Genomic DNA, 16942 nt, shown 5'->3' with positions numbered 1-16942 from the left:
AATCAATCTATGTTTCAGAAAAAATGTGTCAGCGTGAAAACAAACCATGAATCAATTTCTCATCTCCATCTGGACATCTTAGATACAGACTCAAGTATTCAGGCCAAGTATGAAACTTTGAATATGGAAGCAACACATTTTCCAATACTGTGTAGATATAGTTATAATTTATCACATGTATGATTCTTTTTTTCAAGAGTCTCATTACTGAGTGTGGGAACTCAATGCCTGCCATCAATCACACATACCAGCTATATGCCTCTGCATACTAATAAACTCATACCCAGACCTGTAGGGCTTCATCGCTGCACCCAGGCTCAAATACCCTAAAATCAAATCAAATAGTAAATGTGGCATGTGGAAGGTTTTCACACCCTTCCAGTTGGTTTCAGAAATTAATGAACTCATTAATTAGAAGTGTGAAATTTACAGAAGATCTGGAAGACTAGGAAAACTCCTAGAAAAATAAAGCACCCATATGACACCAAGGAAGGTTTAGCAGGAAGGTTTAGCTGACACAAGAGCGGTGGTGCACTGTTCTACTGTAGAGTATTGCTTACACAAACATGATCCTCATCACAACGTGACCACGTTGTCTAGGGATTTTGGGGTTGTGTGGAATAGGAAACTTGGGGATGTAAAGCAATGTGACACTGTCAAGAAACTGAAAACATACTGGCTTCTATAACAGGACAATGATCCAAAAGATACTTCAGAATACAGTAAACAGCTTCGAGATCAATCACGAACATCACTGGGAATATGTGCGTAGATCTTAAACATGCTATACATGCAAGACAGCATAAGAATTTCTCATAACTAGAAGCATGATGCACAGACGAGGGGGTGAACATTCTGCCTACCAACAAAGCCAGCTTCCAAATAAAATGTTCAGGAGCGAGCGTAACTAAGTACTGACTTTTACATTTACTCTTTTTCACTTCAAATTTAATTTTACAAGTATTACATAAACTTTCGATAACTTTGATAATCACTGGAAAATCATGCAACTTTTTTTTTGTTTGTTTTTCGCAGCTAGCAGAGAGTGTTACACCTTTAGTTTGAGATCGCTGAATAGGTTGCTACAATTAAACGCAATTGTAAATGTGATATCAGCACAGAAAACAACAACCTCCGTGACGATAACGAATATAGCGCTCTGAACAAGAAATTAGCACCAAAATCAGTGAGCACAACATAGATATTTCACTATAAACATAATTAGTGCCTCTCAGGGTGGTGTTTTCCTTTAATAATAAACCATTTTCATTTTCCAGATTTGAGTTACAAGGTTGAAGGAGGATAAATGTATCAGCTCATTATTATAGCAGTCTGTGTTCTGGCTTTGTTATTAAGATATCTTAACTCATAAACATCACTTGTGTTTAATCACAGTCCTCAAAATGTTTTGAGGACTGCTTCCTGATGAAATGAGGTCATTGGTGCTTCAGGGCAAAAAACCCTCACATAACCAGCTTTCCCACGCAAATGTGAGGACCTCAGAGACTCAGAGTCCACAAAGCGAATCCCAGCTGATGTTTTAATTTGGGTCTTGTAGCAAGCACTAACATGAATCCTTACACGATTACTGGTCGATTAATTTGGGCTAATGCTGCATCAGAGTTGCACCAGCTATTGCTTTTTAAAGTATAACAGCACTGTGAGACAAATAAGAAGAAAAGATATGTAAGGATTACTAAAGCTTGAACACACTGTCAGTGATGTGAGCAGATCTTAGTCATCTTCCACATCCTACTGTATATGGAAGTCTTGACAGCAGAACTCGGTGATGATGATGTCTGGAAGTCATGTGTATCCCTGCTGATTGTCCCGTGTCATTTCCTCTTGGTGTATCAGGCGCTGGTGCGACTTCCTCCCCAGATCTCCCAGAGCGAGGAAGTTCTGCGCTTCTTTGAGACCAAACCAGATGACATGAACCCTCCTGTAGAGTGAGTGTCACATGCATGCACAAACACACACAAGCTTGCATGCTCGTTTACACTTTAAATGTGGAACCTGGGAATTTTTTTTGATTTTAGCTCCTTTAGGAATATCTTAGCTCCTGCTGCAGTGGGATCTTTCAGTAGGGAGGATCTTACCATACCGTACCAAATACAACTTACCCATTACTATAACAATACCTATGGGTATGTATGTATGTGTATGGGTTTGTTGAATGCGCGTCTGTGTGTGTGTGTGTGTGTGTGTGTGTGTGTGTGTGTGTGTGTGTGTGTGTGCGTGCATGTGCTTCTTCCTTTTTTTGGTATAAAATACATTTTATACCAATGTAGTCATTGCTACTACACAGACTGACAGACAATTTGTGTGTGTCTGAGGACATTGTATTCCCTCAGGCTGTTCTGTAATTAGCAGCAAAAGTTCAACTTTCACTAACAAACAGAATCCAGTTTAGGAAAGTTACTGTGAACGGAAGATAATCCTGCTCCTTTGCACTTTCTGAGATTTTTTTGTTCCGCACTCAGTTTCTCTGTATCACACTTTATCAACTATATATTATACACACATACATATATCTTTAAAATGTTATTATTATTATTATTATTTTTTTACCATTGATTCAACATGTGGTCTTTGCATTTCATTGTTCTTCTCTATAGGAAGTGTTCTCAAAATTCTGTTCCCTAGGAGTGTAACATCTCTGAGTGTAAAAACTACTTCACACACACACACACACACACACACACACACACTGTGATCACATTACAAACTTTTTTTTGTGACTAGAATCCACCTCTTTGAGTATGATTCACAGTATAGAAGACTATATGTGCTGTTATGTGTTGTTAGATTTCAGATAAAATGATTTTAGCATTAGATTAGCACATGAACAACGTTATAGACGGAGCACATTGAGACCAGTCAATTAGGCCTGTAACTTTTATGTCAGGAGAAGATAACTATTCTGTAAAAAGTGTAGTGTTATAGGAAAATATTCAATAAAGCTGAGTTACTGTTACCCTAAAAGTCCAATAGCAGCACGTCCCAAAGTGTCCGATTCCACTTTTTCAACACCAATTTATACAACTATATATTTATCTATATATATCATATTATTTCTGAAAGAAGGACATCATAATACCGTTAAAGTTACACGTAATGCTGAAATGTCCGTTAAATTGGTTCATGTTATCACTTACATTATAGCAGCTGTAAACGTTTGTTCACTCAATTTCTCTTGAACGTATTATGACACAAAAGACGGCACTCGATACCACAAAGCACTTGAAGACTCGCTTATTTTGAGCGTCCCGTTTACAAGGTCTCAGCGAATAAGCTGTTACTGTAGAAACGATAATAATCTTTTGATTCAATTTAACTTCAAATTGTTCAAATTCAAATTGTTATAAAGCAGCTTAACAGAACATAAGAAACATTAATATTATACAAAAATGTAAAAAGTATTAAAAGAAAGCTTTCTTTCTTTCTTTCTTTCTTTCTTTCTTTCTTCCTTCTCTCTCTCTCTCTCTCTCTCTCTGTTATACTTACAATCAAAACTCCTTCTATGAATGTTAAATAAATATTCACAAAAAAATTAACATATCAATGTTTATAGCGTTTACTTTAAGTACAAGTTTTTTTAATCGCTTTATTATTAGCCTTAAATGACATAATACAAGTCACTGTGTATGAGCTGTTGCTATAGAAACAAGAACCTATTAGCTCATTAAAATGAACATATCGTTCATGTTACAGCCAGAACAAATTCTATTGTTATATGCAAATCATTCACACCTTCTGACCAATCAGATTCAAGCATTAAACCAAGTTAAAATCATTAAATATCCAAATATTCCTTGCTGTGGCTGTTAAAAGTGTTAATTTTAAAAAAAGTTGATATTAATCGACACTGACATCATGTCACAAAGTAAGTAAGTACAAAAATAGATGAAATTAAAGTGCTTTACACCCGGGTGTCTGGAGACGCATGGATGTAGAGGAGAGGAACGTTATTTGATGATAACGTGTGTTGAGACAGAAACTCTACACTTCTTTACAGACAAACATGATCATCCTTCTCTTTTATGTCTCTCTCCTCTCAGTTTTTCAGTCCTGATCTTTCTCTGCTCACATTCTCAGTCTCTATTGTCCTTTTTCTATTACTGAACCCTAACTCTGGATCACTAACGGACAGTTTTTTCCCCCGTCTTCCTGTCACTCTCACACTCTCTGTATGTAAACAGCAGGCACTTTACACAAAATTATAAATCATTACATGCACAATATATTTTTCTTTGCTTTAGAAAGTTTTTCATTAAAAATTATTTATAGTAGTAGGATTGTAGTTAATATTGTGTTAGCATTAATCCCTAACTCAGCATTTAATATACAGCATTTGTGTGTGTGTGTGTGTGTGTGTGTAAAATTGTTGAGCATAAAATTGTTTTCCTAAGCTTTATAACAGATGAGTTGTTTGAATGATATTTATTATGGGGACGGACTGATTCTGGTAGGACTCAAGGCCAGTAGAGTGTGTGTGTGTGTGTGTGTGTGTGTGTGTGTGTGTGTGTGTGTGTGTGTGTGTTTGTAGTCGACAGGAGATATATGGTTGGGTTGTGTTGCTTCCTGCTCCTATTAAATCAACACAAACCAGGGACACTGGCTGGCTGTCTGGCTGTCCATGTGCAATTAAGAGGTGTGTGTGTGCGCGCGTGTGTGCGCGTGTGTGCGCGTGTGTGCACGTGTGTGTGCGTGTGTGTGTGGCTAGAGCCCTACAAAATCTCAGTAAAGCCACAACACTCCAGGTGATTTTAAACATTGATCTTGGACCAGCTCTGTTCTGTTCTGCTCTGCTCTGCTCTGCCCTGCCCAAATCCGTAAGTCAGCCGTTACGATGAGAGTGTATGACTGTCAGATCAGCATAAATACACAACTTCTATCCTCCATTTTACAACACCATGGTGTTTAGGAAATCTATGAGCAATGACAGCTCAGTGATTAAACACCAGAGTTAGAACAGGTACCTCACTGACCTCTATGCTTGTGTAAGTGTCCATGTAATTGGATGCGCTCAAGTGTGTGCTGCTTATGTGTATATGAATGAATGTGTGTGTGTGTGTGTGTGTGTGTGTGTGTGTGTGTGTGTGTGTGTGGTATTAATTTGTTTCTTTTTTTATATCCAATGTATTCTGCATGGCTCTTTTCTTTCTTTTCTTTTTTTTTCTTTTCTTTATTTTACAGGGATGCTTTATAGTGATGTAATACAGATAATGCATCCAAAGCAAATACAAACACATTAGCAAACATATTTCTACCTCTCCAGTACGTAACGGGATACAAATACATTATTAAAAAAAAAATCTTTCCAGAAAATCATAGAAGCATCAAGATTAATGACTAGCAGCAGCACTGCCTGTCAGCATCATAGTACATTCTGGCAGCGTGTCCAGTGAACTTTCCATGGGCTGATGTTGTGCTTAACACTTGAACAGGTTAGAGAGTGATCGCTGGAAAAAGTGTAAATATAGCATTTCTGACATGTATTTATAAATCTCAACAGAAATGTATAAATCTTAACAGATATAAATCATAAAAAAAATATTTTGTGTAAATGTGGTAAATATAAAGCATAGTATATTTTCTAGATTTGTGCAAGCAAGTGTATGAATAAATATATATATATTTCTGATGGACTAAAAACAGACCAATGGTGCATTCAAGCGGAGTTTCCATAGACTTTATGACAATTTGTTAAGAACCAAAGGAAGCTTCTTTTTGCCCCATAAACACTATTTATTTGAATTTAGCATCAGGGACCATGCAGGGAGCAGGGGAGCTTTGATTCTGGGATCCTATATATAAAAACCTCTAATTTAGTGAGTATTATTGTTATTTTTTTTGCTTAAAGTAGGGGAAGCAGACTTCCACAGATTTATTTTTATGTGGAATTGTTCATTTTAAAGATGCAGTAAATGTGTAATTAACTCACTAGCAGCAGTTGTGTGTTCAGCTTTGTACATGCTGTACAAATGTGCCAATGTTCTCGTACATGTATGTTTACCTTTGCAGCATTTAGCAGATGCTCTCATGCAGAATGACTTGAAAGCAGTTTAGTACATACAAGTTAAGTTTTTTTTTAATCTCTCCAATTGATTTAAAAAAAAAAAAATACTTTACAGTCTGAAACTTAAACTGTATAGTATTACAGTCTTAGCAAATCAGCTGGTTAATTTAGTTAGACAGGTAACTTGATGATTATGTGAGTAAACTAGACCATATACACACAAGCTAAAGTTAGTTACACTTGAAATTTTTAGAGGAAGAAAATATTTTTTTTGGACTTACTGATCTAACACACTTTGAGGATTTAATGTAAATGGATACCATAAAATATTATAAAATAATATATATTTTATATTGATGGTATTATTATAATCGTAAGTCTCAGAACTGCAATATTGTTCCTACTTAAGTGCAGAAATGAGTGTTTTATGACTTTTCCCCTATATTGCGCTATAGGGACCATCTGCAGTCTGTTCACATGAGAGAGAAACCGAGAGAAATGAAAGACATGGGGTTGGGAAAGTGGGAGAGATTTTACACAATGATGGTCTTTAAGGGCTGTGAAGAACTCAGTGCTTCACTATACACACATATAATGGAAGTGTGTCCTTCTTCGTTAAAGTGTGTTAGTCACAAGATTAGAAGCCTGCAGATCTCCTACATCACCACCACCACTGTTACAAACACACAACTACAAACAAAAGGAGAGCTTTGAGTGACAGGAAGTTTTCAAAGCAGTGAAGTCTTTGTATATGAAATGCCACCTGCTGGCTGAAACGTGAACTGCATTAATCCATAAACAATAAACTTAAACTGATCCAGCTCAGATGTGTGTGTCAGGTGTTTCTGCGTCAGTAGAGAATCACCAGCTGGACAAACAGCTCTGATCCAAAACAAATGACATAAGAGGATTTTGAGGTTATAAATTACATAAAAAAAAAATGCTAAGTTATAGGCTGCTCTGTCATCTGGGTTGAGATCAAATCTCACCAATATACATTGATTTAAAAAGGATTTTTTTTTTTGCGCTAGGTAAAATATGTATTAATGTAATCTTCACATTTACTTAAATAGGGACAAAACAAAAAGGGACATTAACAAAAACTAAATGAAAACAGAAATAACAACCTGATTAGCAATTAATAATGAATTAATTAATAAACAGTCAATTAATTAATAATACAGTGAAATGATTAGTAAAATAACTGTATTAAATGGCTACAGATTAACTGCAATTGATCACGCTGTGTTTTTAAACGTTTACTCACTAGAAATCCCCGAAAAGCCAGGGAAAGTTAACTTTCCAGAAATTGGGGATTAAATGTTCAGTTTTTTCTATAAATAGTATTGATTTTTTTTTTTATTGAATACTTATTTAAATCTTTGAGAAACCTGTCACTATAAAAGAAAGGCTATACACAGAAGAAATGATATAAATCGCACAAAAATAATTTAAATACACCAAAATACACCAAAACAAGCATAATTTCATGTCGATTTTTTTTAAATCGTTGTAAGCCTAATACAAATAGTTGTCATCATGCCCTTTAATTTTCTGCCCAGATTTTTGTGTTGTGTCGTGTTTGTACCAGTAGAGGTCAGATTTAGTGCTGTTGATGGACCAGAATGTGTTCAGATGACAGAAATCATGTGACACATTACAATCTGTGTTGTAATGTTTACGACCCCTGTACTGCACTGACGTGAAATCAGCTCGGATCGATCAGTTTGGATTGACCGGAAATAAATCAGACAGCAGCTTTGTGTTCTTTCCTTCTCCTCTTAATGTCCTAAAAGGATTTCATCAGACACTAATACAGTTACTGCACATCTCTTTTCAATCTCTCACTATCTGCAGAATTCAGTACACAATGTCTGGCCTTGTTTGTTCCTGTGTGCCTCATATTCAGTTCTCACAGGCAGATATGTTGGCATTTCCGGGACATTTTCGTTGCTTTCTTAGTTGTTAAAATGACGAAATGTAATTCTGGACCATTAAAATGACGAAATGTAATTCTGGACCATTAAGTTTTCAGTTCTGTAATTATAGGACTCGTTTAAAGGAATATTTATCCGGACAAATATTTCCATTTACACTGATGAATCCATAAACACAAACTACAAGCAGTAAAAGTCAGGACGAGACAAGACAAGACAAGACAGAATGTCTCACTGAATGTCTCACACTTTATGTTTATATACCAACGGTTCTCTTGGACAAAGCAGCCCGATATCCCAAATTGATTTATTTCCAAAAAATAAAAATATTTAAATCAATAACTCATGAATATACACAAATAAATACACTCACTCATTTTTTCTACCGCTTATCTGAACTACTTCGGGTCACGGGGAGCCTGTGCCTATCTCAGGCGTCATCGGGCATCAAGGCAGGATACACCCTGGACGGAGTGCCAACCCATCACAGGGCACACACACACTCTCATTCACTCACGCAATCACACGCTACGGACAATTTTTCCAGAGATGCCAATCAACCTACCATGCATGTCTTTGGACCGGGGGAGGAAACCGGAGTACCCGGAGGAAACCCCTGAGGCACGGGGAGAACATGCAAACTCCACACACACAAGGTGGAGGTGGGAATCGAACCCCCAACCCTGGAGGTGTGAGGCGAACGTGCTAACCACTAAGCCACCGTGCCCCCCTTCAAATAAATACATATTACAAAAAAAATATCTACTAATGTCTGCACAGCTGCCCTTAGACTTTTGTTTGAATTAGGAGTCATTGTTATTTCCATTTTTCACTTCATGTATGTCTCAAATTCTAGAGACATAGAAAGGTAAAGGATAAAGATTCGTTTAGAAAAACACTGGACTATTTTTTTTGAAGTAATAATTGCTCTTAACTACTAGCGTTTCAGTAAGAGTTTGTGTGTCCAAGGTGTCACTAAGATGACATTAGGGGAAAAAATACAGCAGAAACATAAGGAAGATTTGTAAAGCCTGTACCTAATATTTAGTATTTTTATATAGACATTGTTCAGCATTCAGGTTTCAGTTAATTCTTCTGCCACAGTGTATCTCTCTCTCTCTCTCTCTCTCTCTCTCTCTCTCTCTCTCTCTCTCTCTGTAGTGTAGATATCCTCAGACCACTTTTCTACACCCTTCTGTGTATGTGTAAAGCAACACTTATTGCTTCAGATGATTAACTGGTATCACAGTGAAGGAATACAATTTCATCATGGAGGTCAGTTCAGCCTGACCCCGTTAGCTTAAAAGCTTTCAGCTAATTAAAAAAAAAAGGTGAGGGGGTTGGGAGTCGTAATGGATGGGATTTACTCTATTAGCGTGATGCTTAAAGCTGAGGGTGGAGTTAAGGGGGAGGTTGTTTTAAGATGGGTGCACTCCTGCTGAGATTTATGGGTATTTTTAGAAAGACATACATTAAGGCATACATATGGATTGTGGTCTCCTATTCATCTATACAGAAAAAAATGTGGCAAGTATTCCTTTGTGTGTTCCTTTGCACATAAGGAAATCGTTATAAATACCGTTTAAACAAAATGTTTTATCCAATTTCAGTACTTTTTTTAAAAACTTTTTTAAGTAACAGAGTTGAGTTTTTAAGCATTTACTTACAAACAGGGTTAACTAACATCTATTTGAATGGCTTAATATACAGATGCATTGATTTACATTGAGTTGCATTGATGCATTGAGTTGAAATAGTTTTATTTAAATAATTGCAAATAATAGATAAAAAAAATATATTCTTACAGTTTATAATCAGAATAACAGGGTTGTACATTCAAGGTGTTTTCAATCAGCAAAGAATTTCCTTTTCTTTTTCTCACCCAATTATTTAACAGGGGTGAATGTGTTCAGGTCATCAGGTCACGGGGTTGAGTAAATGCCGTGGGACACAAATATAATGTGCATTTCTTGTAACTCATAGACAAAGATTCATACATTAATGCAGAATTCATACAATTTTCTTGAAGAATTCTCATGATTATGCTTCAGTGTATAGTTACGGTGAGCTATAAGAAGCACATGGATTATTATGTCGGCTTTGTAGAAGCCAACATTCTGTTTTCGTATTTAAGCTTAGACAAAAATTTATCAAGAGTAACTCCTCCTAGGGCTTTCGAGCCACATGCACCAAATTCGGACATGTTGTACACCCTGGTCTGAAGTTTGTTGCTATTACTTTTCTAAGCTATTACTTTTCTAAGAAGTACTTCCGGTACCAGGTCTCAAAATGGCCTTTTTTCCCCCCAAGACTCCCATTATAAAATTTTGAGGTTTATAACTCGGCAAGCTTTCGAACTATCTACACCAAACTCGACCAGCTCCTTTAGGGTGAGACTCTGAACAAACGTTTAAATTGGTGTACCGACTGGCCTTTCGGTTCTCCCGCAGCCCCGCCCCCAAAATATGCAAAATCACAAAACTTTTTACAACATGGACATGAGACATATCAAAACACTCAGAACAATGGGGGAACTTCCTCACAGGTATTCTGATGATGTCATGTGACGTCAGGTGATGTCACGTGAAAACAAAAAACATTAGCACAACATGGACATGTGCCATATCAAAACACTCAGCCCAAGGAGTGGAATTGTGTCACAGGTTTTTGGATGACGTCACATGCTCGTCTCTACTTGCCTCCGAATGTTTTGGCACCCTAGCAATCCACTAGATTTCACAAGTTTTATGTCCACTTGCCTCCAAAAAGCACCGGCCACTGCGAATACTTGCCTCGTCAAAGCCAACATCAAAGTTTGTTGCGACGAACTTTACAAATCTAGTTATAAAATACTCGTGTTGGAAACGATTAACCTTTCACAGAAATATTTGGAAATATAATTTAAATTGGACACAAATGGCGCCTTGAACACGGTGTAAGGAAATAACTTACTGGTTTCTGAAAAGCTTTAATCACAGAAACTGCAGGCTGAGAAAGTTAATTATGAAAATGAAAATATGAGTATGAGCTAAGTACTGTATGAAAATGAAATAAAGTTAAATTTAATGAGTTTTTATGTTCTGGTTTGACTGCAATTAATACTGTTAAATCTTTGCAACTCATAAATCATAGCACAGATAGTGAAACCCCATTCTTCTAACAAACGTAAGCAAGTAAGCAGGCTAAATCATTGTCATTAAACTAGCACAGCTACATAGTTAGATTATCTGACGTTTGTCTGGAACTAAGCAGTAATTACTATATTTTTGACAGTGTGTTCACTTCTGTGAATCATTTCTCATGAATCATGAAAACATAACAAATGTGTCAAATATGAGGGTGTTGACTAGGGGTTAGCTAGTTAGCTGGCAAACTACTGTAAATAGAGATGATGGGGAGAGTATTTGAGAGTATTTTTAAGAATGTTCTATATTCTTTTTGGTAGTTGAGTCTGCATAAAAACACAGTTTATTCTGCAATAATATAATGGCTTTAAATATCTGAGGTACTTTAAGATAGTGTGTGAATATTAGCTCTGGAATCCAAGTGGGGGAGGGGAGAATAATAGTCATAGTCATATTATTGTTTGTTGTGTTTGTATTTAAGAATAGTGGAGTTTAGCGTCAAGCTTAAAGCATCACAATTTGTGATGCCAAAGAGTGGCTGGCCTACCTGTAACTCAGATTTGGGAAAACACGTCTTTGTTGCAACATAGCTGTAACTAGCCAAGTCTCAGTAAAGTATCAATAACAGGAAAGTTCTACTTGGAGCCAAGGCCTCGTTGTGGTTGTGTTTGGAAATATTACATAATTTCTTGGTATCTCCAAAACTGATGATCTGTTTTTTTGGCATGTTACTTCTACTTTTTAACAACGTTTGATGTTTCTTTTTCCTGTAACTGTCTGTGTGTCTGCTTGATCTTTTTCTTGCTTTCATTATTACTGTTCCAGTGGCTGGTCTCTTGCTTAATCCGCCTCTTGGGATTTGAGTAGTTGGAGACAGGGGTCAGAGAACAGCAGGGTCAGAGTGTCATCCTCCATCATATCCACACCCCATCTCTCTCTTTCTCTCTCTGCCTGCTCCCCTTCTACCATCACCCCATTCCTGTCTCCTGTTTTTTCTTTTCTCCTGATGCCATGTCTCTCTCTCTCTCTCTCTCTCTCTCTCTCTCTCTAATGTCTTACAGATGCTGTCTCTTTTTCTCTTTCTCTGGCACATTTTCTAGCCTTCTTCCATGCATACACTCCAAACCTACAAGGTGAATGCCTCCCAGGCCTTACACTGATCCACATAAGTATTATATGGTTTTGTTTACTTTTTGTTTACAGCCTTGCGTGGGCCTCAGGATTCTTGTAAACACTCTTTAATGGCCTCTGATGGAGTCACCTTTCCAGCAACTTCTACTAAATCCTCCAGTGCTTCAATTTGTGCAAGACTTACTCACACATACTGTGAGGGAATACAGAGAAACAGAAAGGCTGAATAGTGTTTGTTCATAGCTTATATTTTTAAGCTCTTGGAAAGAATTCAGCTAAAGCAATGTAGCACTGAGTTTCTCTATCACAAAAGCCCAGAGGAAGATAAATATTGCAAAACACTTTCTCAACAGTCTAGTTTGAAACATTCGACTTTCACAACCACAAGGCTTTATAGTTACATTTTACGTCAAGGAAAACACCAGCTTGAGACAGATTAAGTATTTATACAGCATTATTGGTGATGTGATTATCAATTCTGGTGCTAATTTGTTAGTAGTTACTGTATGTAGCTTTTCTAAATGATTATCTTCTATGATGATGTCAATTGTAGGAGATAAGTCATATAGGATAACAACAAACACAAGTGAAATGTCAGAATCTAAAAACATTTATCACTCATCATTGTCCACTGATGTTCAATATGAAATGAATGAAAAACCCTTTGCAGGAGTAGTGGAGATTGCAAACATTGGACTAATTAGAAAGCTTGAAATAAGGAAGATTCCACTGATGGTAGAATTAGCATCAAAGGTGAAGCTTTGGAACTTGATCTGTTTGAGCAGGGTGTAAAGATAAGGAGTGGAGGGAGCTGGACACTAAAACACTAAAGCGCTGTCGCATTGCTCTTTATGTAGAGATGCTAATAAAGGGTTACATCCCACTGGTGCCAGTATCTGCTGGTAGTCAAACACATTGATGGGAAATGAATGGTAAACCAATATGAAAATAAATGTCAATGAAAGGTAAAAAAAGAGAACTCTGGATTTTCATTGGATTTATGTAGCAGTAAATTGCAATGTTAATTCTAAAGGTTATACAAGTCACTCTGGGTGGACCTTTTAAGTCCTTAAAGTTATTGAGTTTTCTCATCTTCAACTGTATTCAGTTACAGTAGCTACAATGCTTAATGCTACATGATACTGTTTAAAAGTTCCTTATAAGAAAAATACACTGAGCTCAGTTGTTATGATGTACTCAGCTATACATCAATAAAAATGTATACCACATGTATAGTTAAATAGTTATTAGTAATGTAATTAGTAAATGTGTGTGTGTTTAGTTTGGTTGATTCATGTTTAACGGCTTGAAACTGCTGTAGTTTTGCTTCAGGAGTCTCCAGAGGAAGCTGCTCTAGTTAAGCACTTTTCAGCATGCTGCCCTCTCTTCTTTAATTCACCATTTAAATGGCATTCAGATTTTAGCACACAAGCTTTAAGTTTCTGCTGCTAGCATACCAGAAGTATTCTATTATCTTTAATTTGACATGCAATGAATTGAACACTGTAAAATTATTTAGCTGCTGTTAATGTCATAACATTCACCTTGTTCTAATTTGATACATTGCAACTCAATACCCAGCATCTATGAATTAATAAGTACCTAAACATACACAGATATATTCTTGTGCTTACCGCCTGCTCACTTCCTTAATTTAACAGTGATCGAGGGAGCTGTAACACTACGAACTGTAGATGTTTTTTCTGTGATTTAAAGACACCCAAGTGACACGATGAGGTCATTACTTTAAGATTTACCCCTAGCATTCTGGGTCATCAGCCTCCACATTCAGACAGAATAGCCAACAAACGGTCGTTGTTTATTACGTTCGGGAATTTATTACTGGGTTTGGAAACGGTATTTAGTGCCTGTGCACAACAGCACCTTGGTCTAAGACAGAGCCGTTAAACCAGAACAGCAGCCTGGAAATGGGAATTTTCTTGCCGTTTATTCTATAGAGAGCATATGTTAGTGTGGAATGTCCTTCACAGTGTTAATTTGATTCTGAGCCCCTCAAATTGCAGTTCAAATATTGCTTGAGGACAGTGTTTTCTCTCTGTTCTCCTTCAGCCAACAAAGAAGGCATTCTGACTCTCGAGCTGTGCCGCTGCAAAGTGTTCCGGGTGACCTCAGGCTCGTGGGGCAGAAAGGGATCTTTCATTTGCTGTGCAAAGTCACAGAGGCAGAGACAGGCAACAGGATAGATGGAGAGATAGAGATATACTAAGAAATGAGTGCAGGAGGGAGGGAATAAAGATAAGGGAGATGGTAGGTTTGCTAAGTGCAGGAGTGAGACTGATGAGCAGTGATGAGGCTTGTTCAATAGGGATAGATGTTAGCGATAAATAGTAACAATTTTTAAACTTCAAATTATTTTATTTGTTTGTTTAATTTATTCTGTTTCTATACTTCTGTAAAGCTGCAATGTGAATTGTTAAAAGCGCTATTTGATTAAATTGAATTGAATTGATATTGAAGACATTGATATTGAGTATATTGCAAAGATATAAGAGTTTATATTGTATACAGTGGACTAAATGTATAGGACAATGGGTTGGGACAATGGCTTAAATGGGATGGCTTGAAAGTATAGTGTCTTTGAGTATAAAATGGTGGGTTAGGGCTATATACAGTAGTATAGTGCAATCACATAAAGCGTACAGAGGATAGGGTCAGTGTAGGAATATGAATATATAACAACGTTAATACACAACTCAATGGAAAGACTTCACAAAGATAGAATTGAAAACGTTTGTGTAGTCTGAATTATTTGTTGCAGTGAATCATTTATTGAATAATGTTTGCATCATGGGGTTCAAATTAATTTTGTTCACTTTAGTGTTCACTTTTACTGGCGGTTCTGCTCATGAATAGTGTATTTCTAATCTCGTTTGGATGAATGTTATGTTTTATCACTCTTAGCAGGTTTAAAATTACATTCATGTTTGTGGTTTCCAGTGTGAATCACATCATCTGTATTTTTATTTTTTTTTTGTTGAAATTATTTAGTTCTCTGATTCTGTTCTATATTTTTTTTATTCTTTTATTACACACACACACACACACACACTTCTCATACCTTAACAGCTAAGGAGCCAAATTCAGTTCATTTATCTATTAAGCTGTGAGGGTTTAAGCAGTTCCTCCCTCCATCCTCTGGAGAAAAGCAGTGAGACAGAGATAAGGGGGGGGACAAACAAATGCAGGGACAAAGATTGGCTCTGTTTAAGTCACATGATAAGACACTCTGTCTGTTGTAGCATCAACAGCTCATGCTCCAGCCCTCAAGATCAAACACATGCACGCTCTGCACAGTGCCACACACTGCATTCTCGCTAGTGCTTGTGTGTGGATGGGTGTATGGTGTGTGTGTGTGCGAATGCTGTCAGCAAAGACTTCAGCTGTACCTGGAGGATATACGGCCAGAGCTCTAATCATGTCTCTCTGCTGTTTTTTATTTTTCAGGGATTATGGTACCAAGCGCAAATCAGGTAAGACAATATATATATATAGATTTATATATGTATGGTTGTATACCCATTGTATCACACCATGACTGTTCAACCTGTTGCACTGAACATCAGTGTGTACAGTAGCAGTGCACACTAATGCCAGATCTCGCTCAGCATCCTTCACATTCATTGCATGCTCTCTCACTGAATGACTTGCAGTTTTGTTCGCTTAATATGCAGCACAGTGTCTAGACTCACATTGTACAAGTGTAGACTAGATGTGATCAGGAATTCTGAAAGGAGTTTATGCTACACACACACACACACACAAGTAAAATGTTATCAGTGTAGCAAATTTCTTGCCCTGGATTTCAAGTTTTGAGATTTAGGTAGCGTGTGTGTGTGTGTGTGTGTGTGTGTGTTTATCTTGTGTGGATGAAGGTGTGTTAAAGGTGTCATTTAAAGGTGTGGTCAGTAATTTTATTATTTTAGTATTTTATTTTATTTATTAAAAAAAGCCTTTTATAGTATTTGAACCTTTGCCTTACATTTTGAAAGCTGCTAATAAAGCGCTTTGTTTGTACCCACAAAAAAGTCTTTATAACACATTTATGAACATTGCTAAAGGTTTTAAAGCAGAATGGATGCAATTTGACTGTCAAAAATCTATAAGTGACATTATCTATAATCTATAAGTTTATGCAATGAAACAGAAGAGAAAAACCCTTAATTATCATAACGGTTAATCTTTTTTTTTTTTATTCTTTATGTTGAAGGTTTAAGTTTATTTTCACTACCAGCACATTCTAACACATTCATAAAAGCATATTGTACCTAGTATGTAGAAAGCACACTGTACAGTACTTAGTGCTTCCTAACACCATATAGACAAAACAAGCAGATTTTGTGTTCTGGCTGTTAGATGCCTGGTAGCGGGGAAGAAAATATCCTATTGTCCATTTCCAATCTGTCACAAAACAAACAAAATTCACACGGAACATAGCTGTGGTGCAAATTAATAAACTTCACCTCACCTTGCTGATATTTTGTCATGGTTGACAACATAATGTACCCTAGAAACTGTTCAAAGAGGATGTTGATGTACTTCACATGTATTAATAGACAAAACTAGCTTACTATCATATCGTCGCTGTCGGGCGGAAACCTCGCATGTCCAAATTTGGTCAATTTCATATTTTTTCACATATCGATGCTATTGGTCAGTCCCCACGTGGGTCTGTTATTTTTACAAGTTATTAACCAATCTAAAGTCTT

The 16942-nt window shown here is 36.7% G+C and overlaps 1 protein-coding gene across 2 annotated transcripts in view; it reads left to right on the top strand.

The window, feature by feature from the left end:
• Positions 1-16942, top strand: part of sh3pxd2aa (SH3 and PX domains 2Aa) — a 102339-nt gene that overhangs the window by 43709 nt on the left and 41688 nt on the right. For both annotated transcript variants that reach the window (XM_060860464.1, XM_060860463.1), the window contains exons 5-6: positions 1858-1949; positions 15681-15706. In XM_060860464.1, the coding sequence (XP_060716447.1) occupies positions 1858-1949; positions 15681-15706 (118 nt within the window). The remainder of the gene's footprint in view (positions 1-1857; positions 1950-15680; positions 15707-16942) is intronic.

The sequence above is a fragment of the Tachysurus vachellii genome, chromosome 24, assembly GCF_030014155.1.
Source record: "Tachysurus vachellii isolate PV-2020 chromosome 24, HZAU_Pvac_v1, whole genome shotgun sequence".
NCBI classification, from domain to species: Eukaryota; Metazoa; Chordata; class Actinopteri; order Siluriformes; family Bagridae; genus Tachysurus; species Tachysurus vachellii.
The sequence above is the reverse complement of the archived record's forward strand: the minus strand, read 5'-3'. Positions and strand labels throughout refer to the sequence as shown.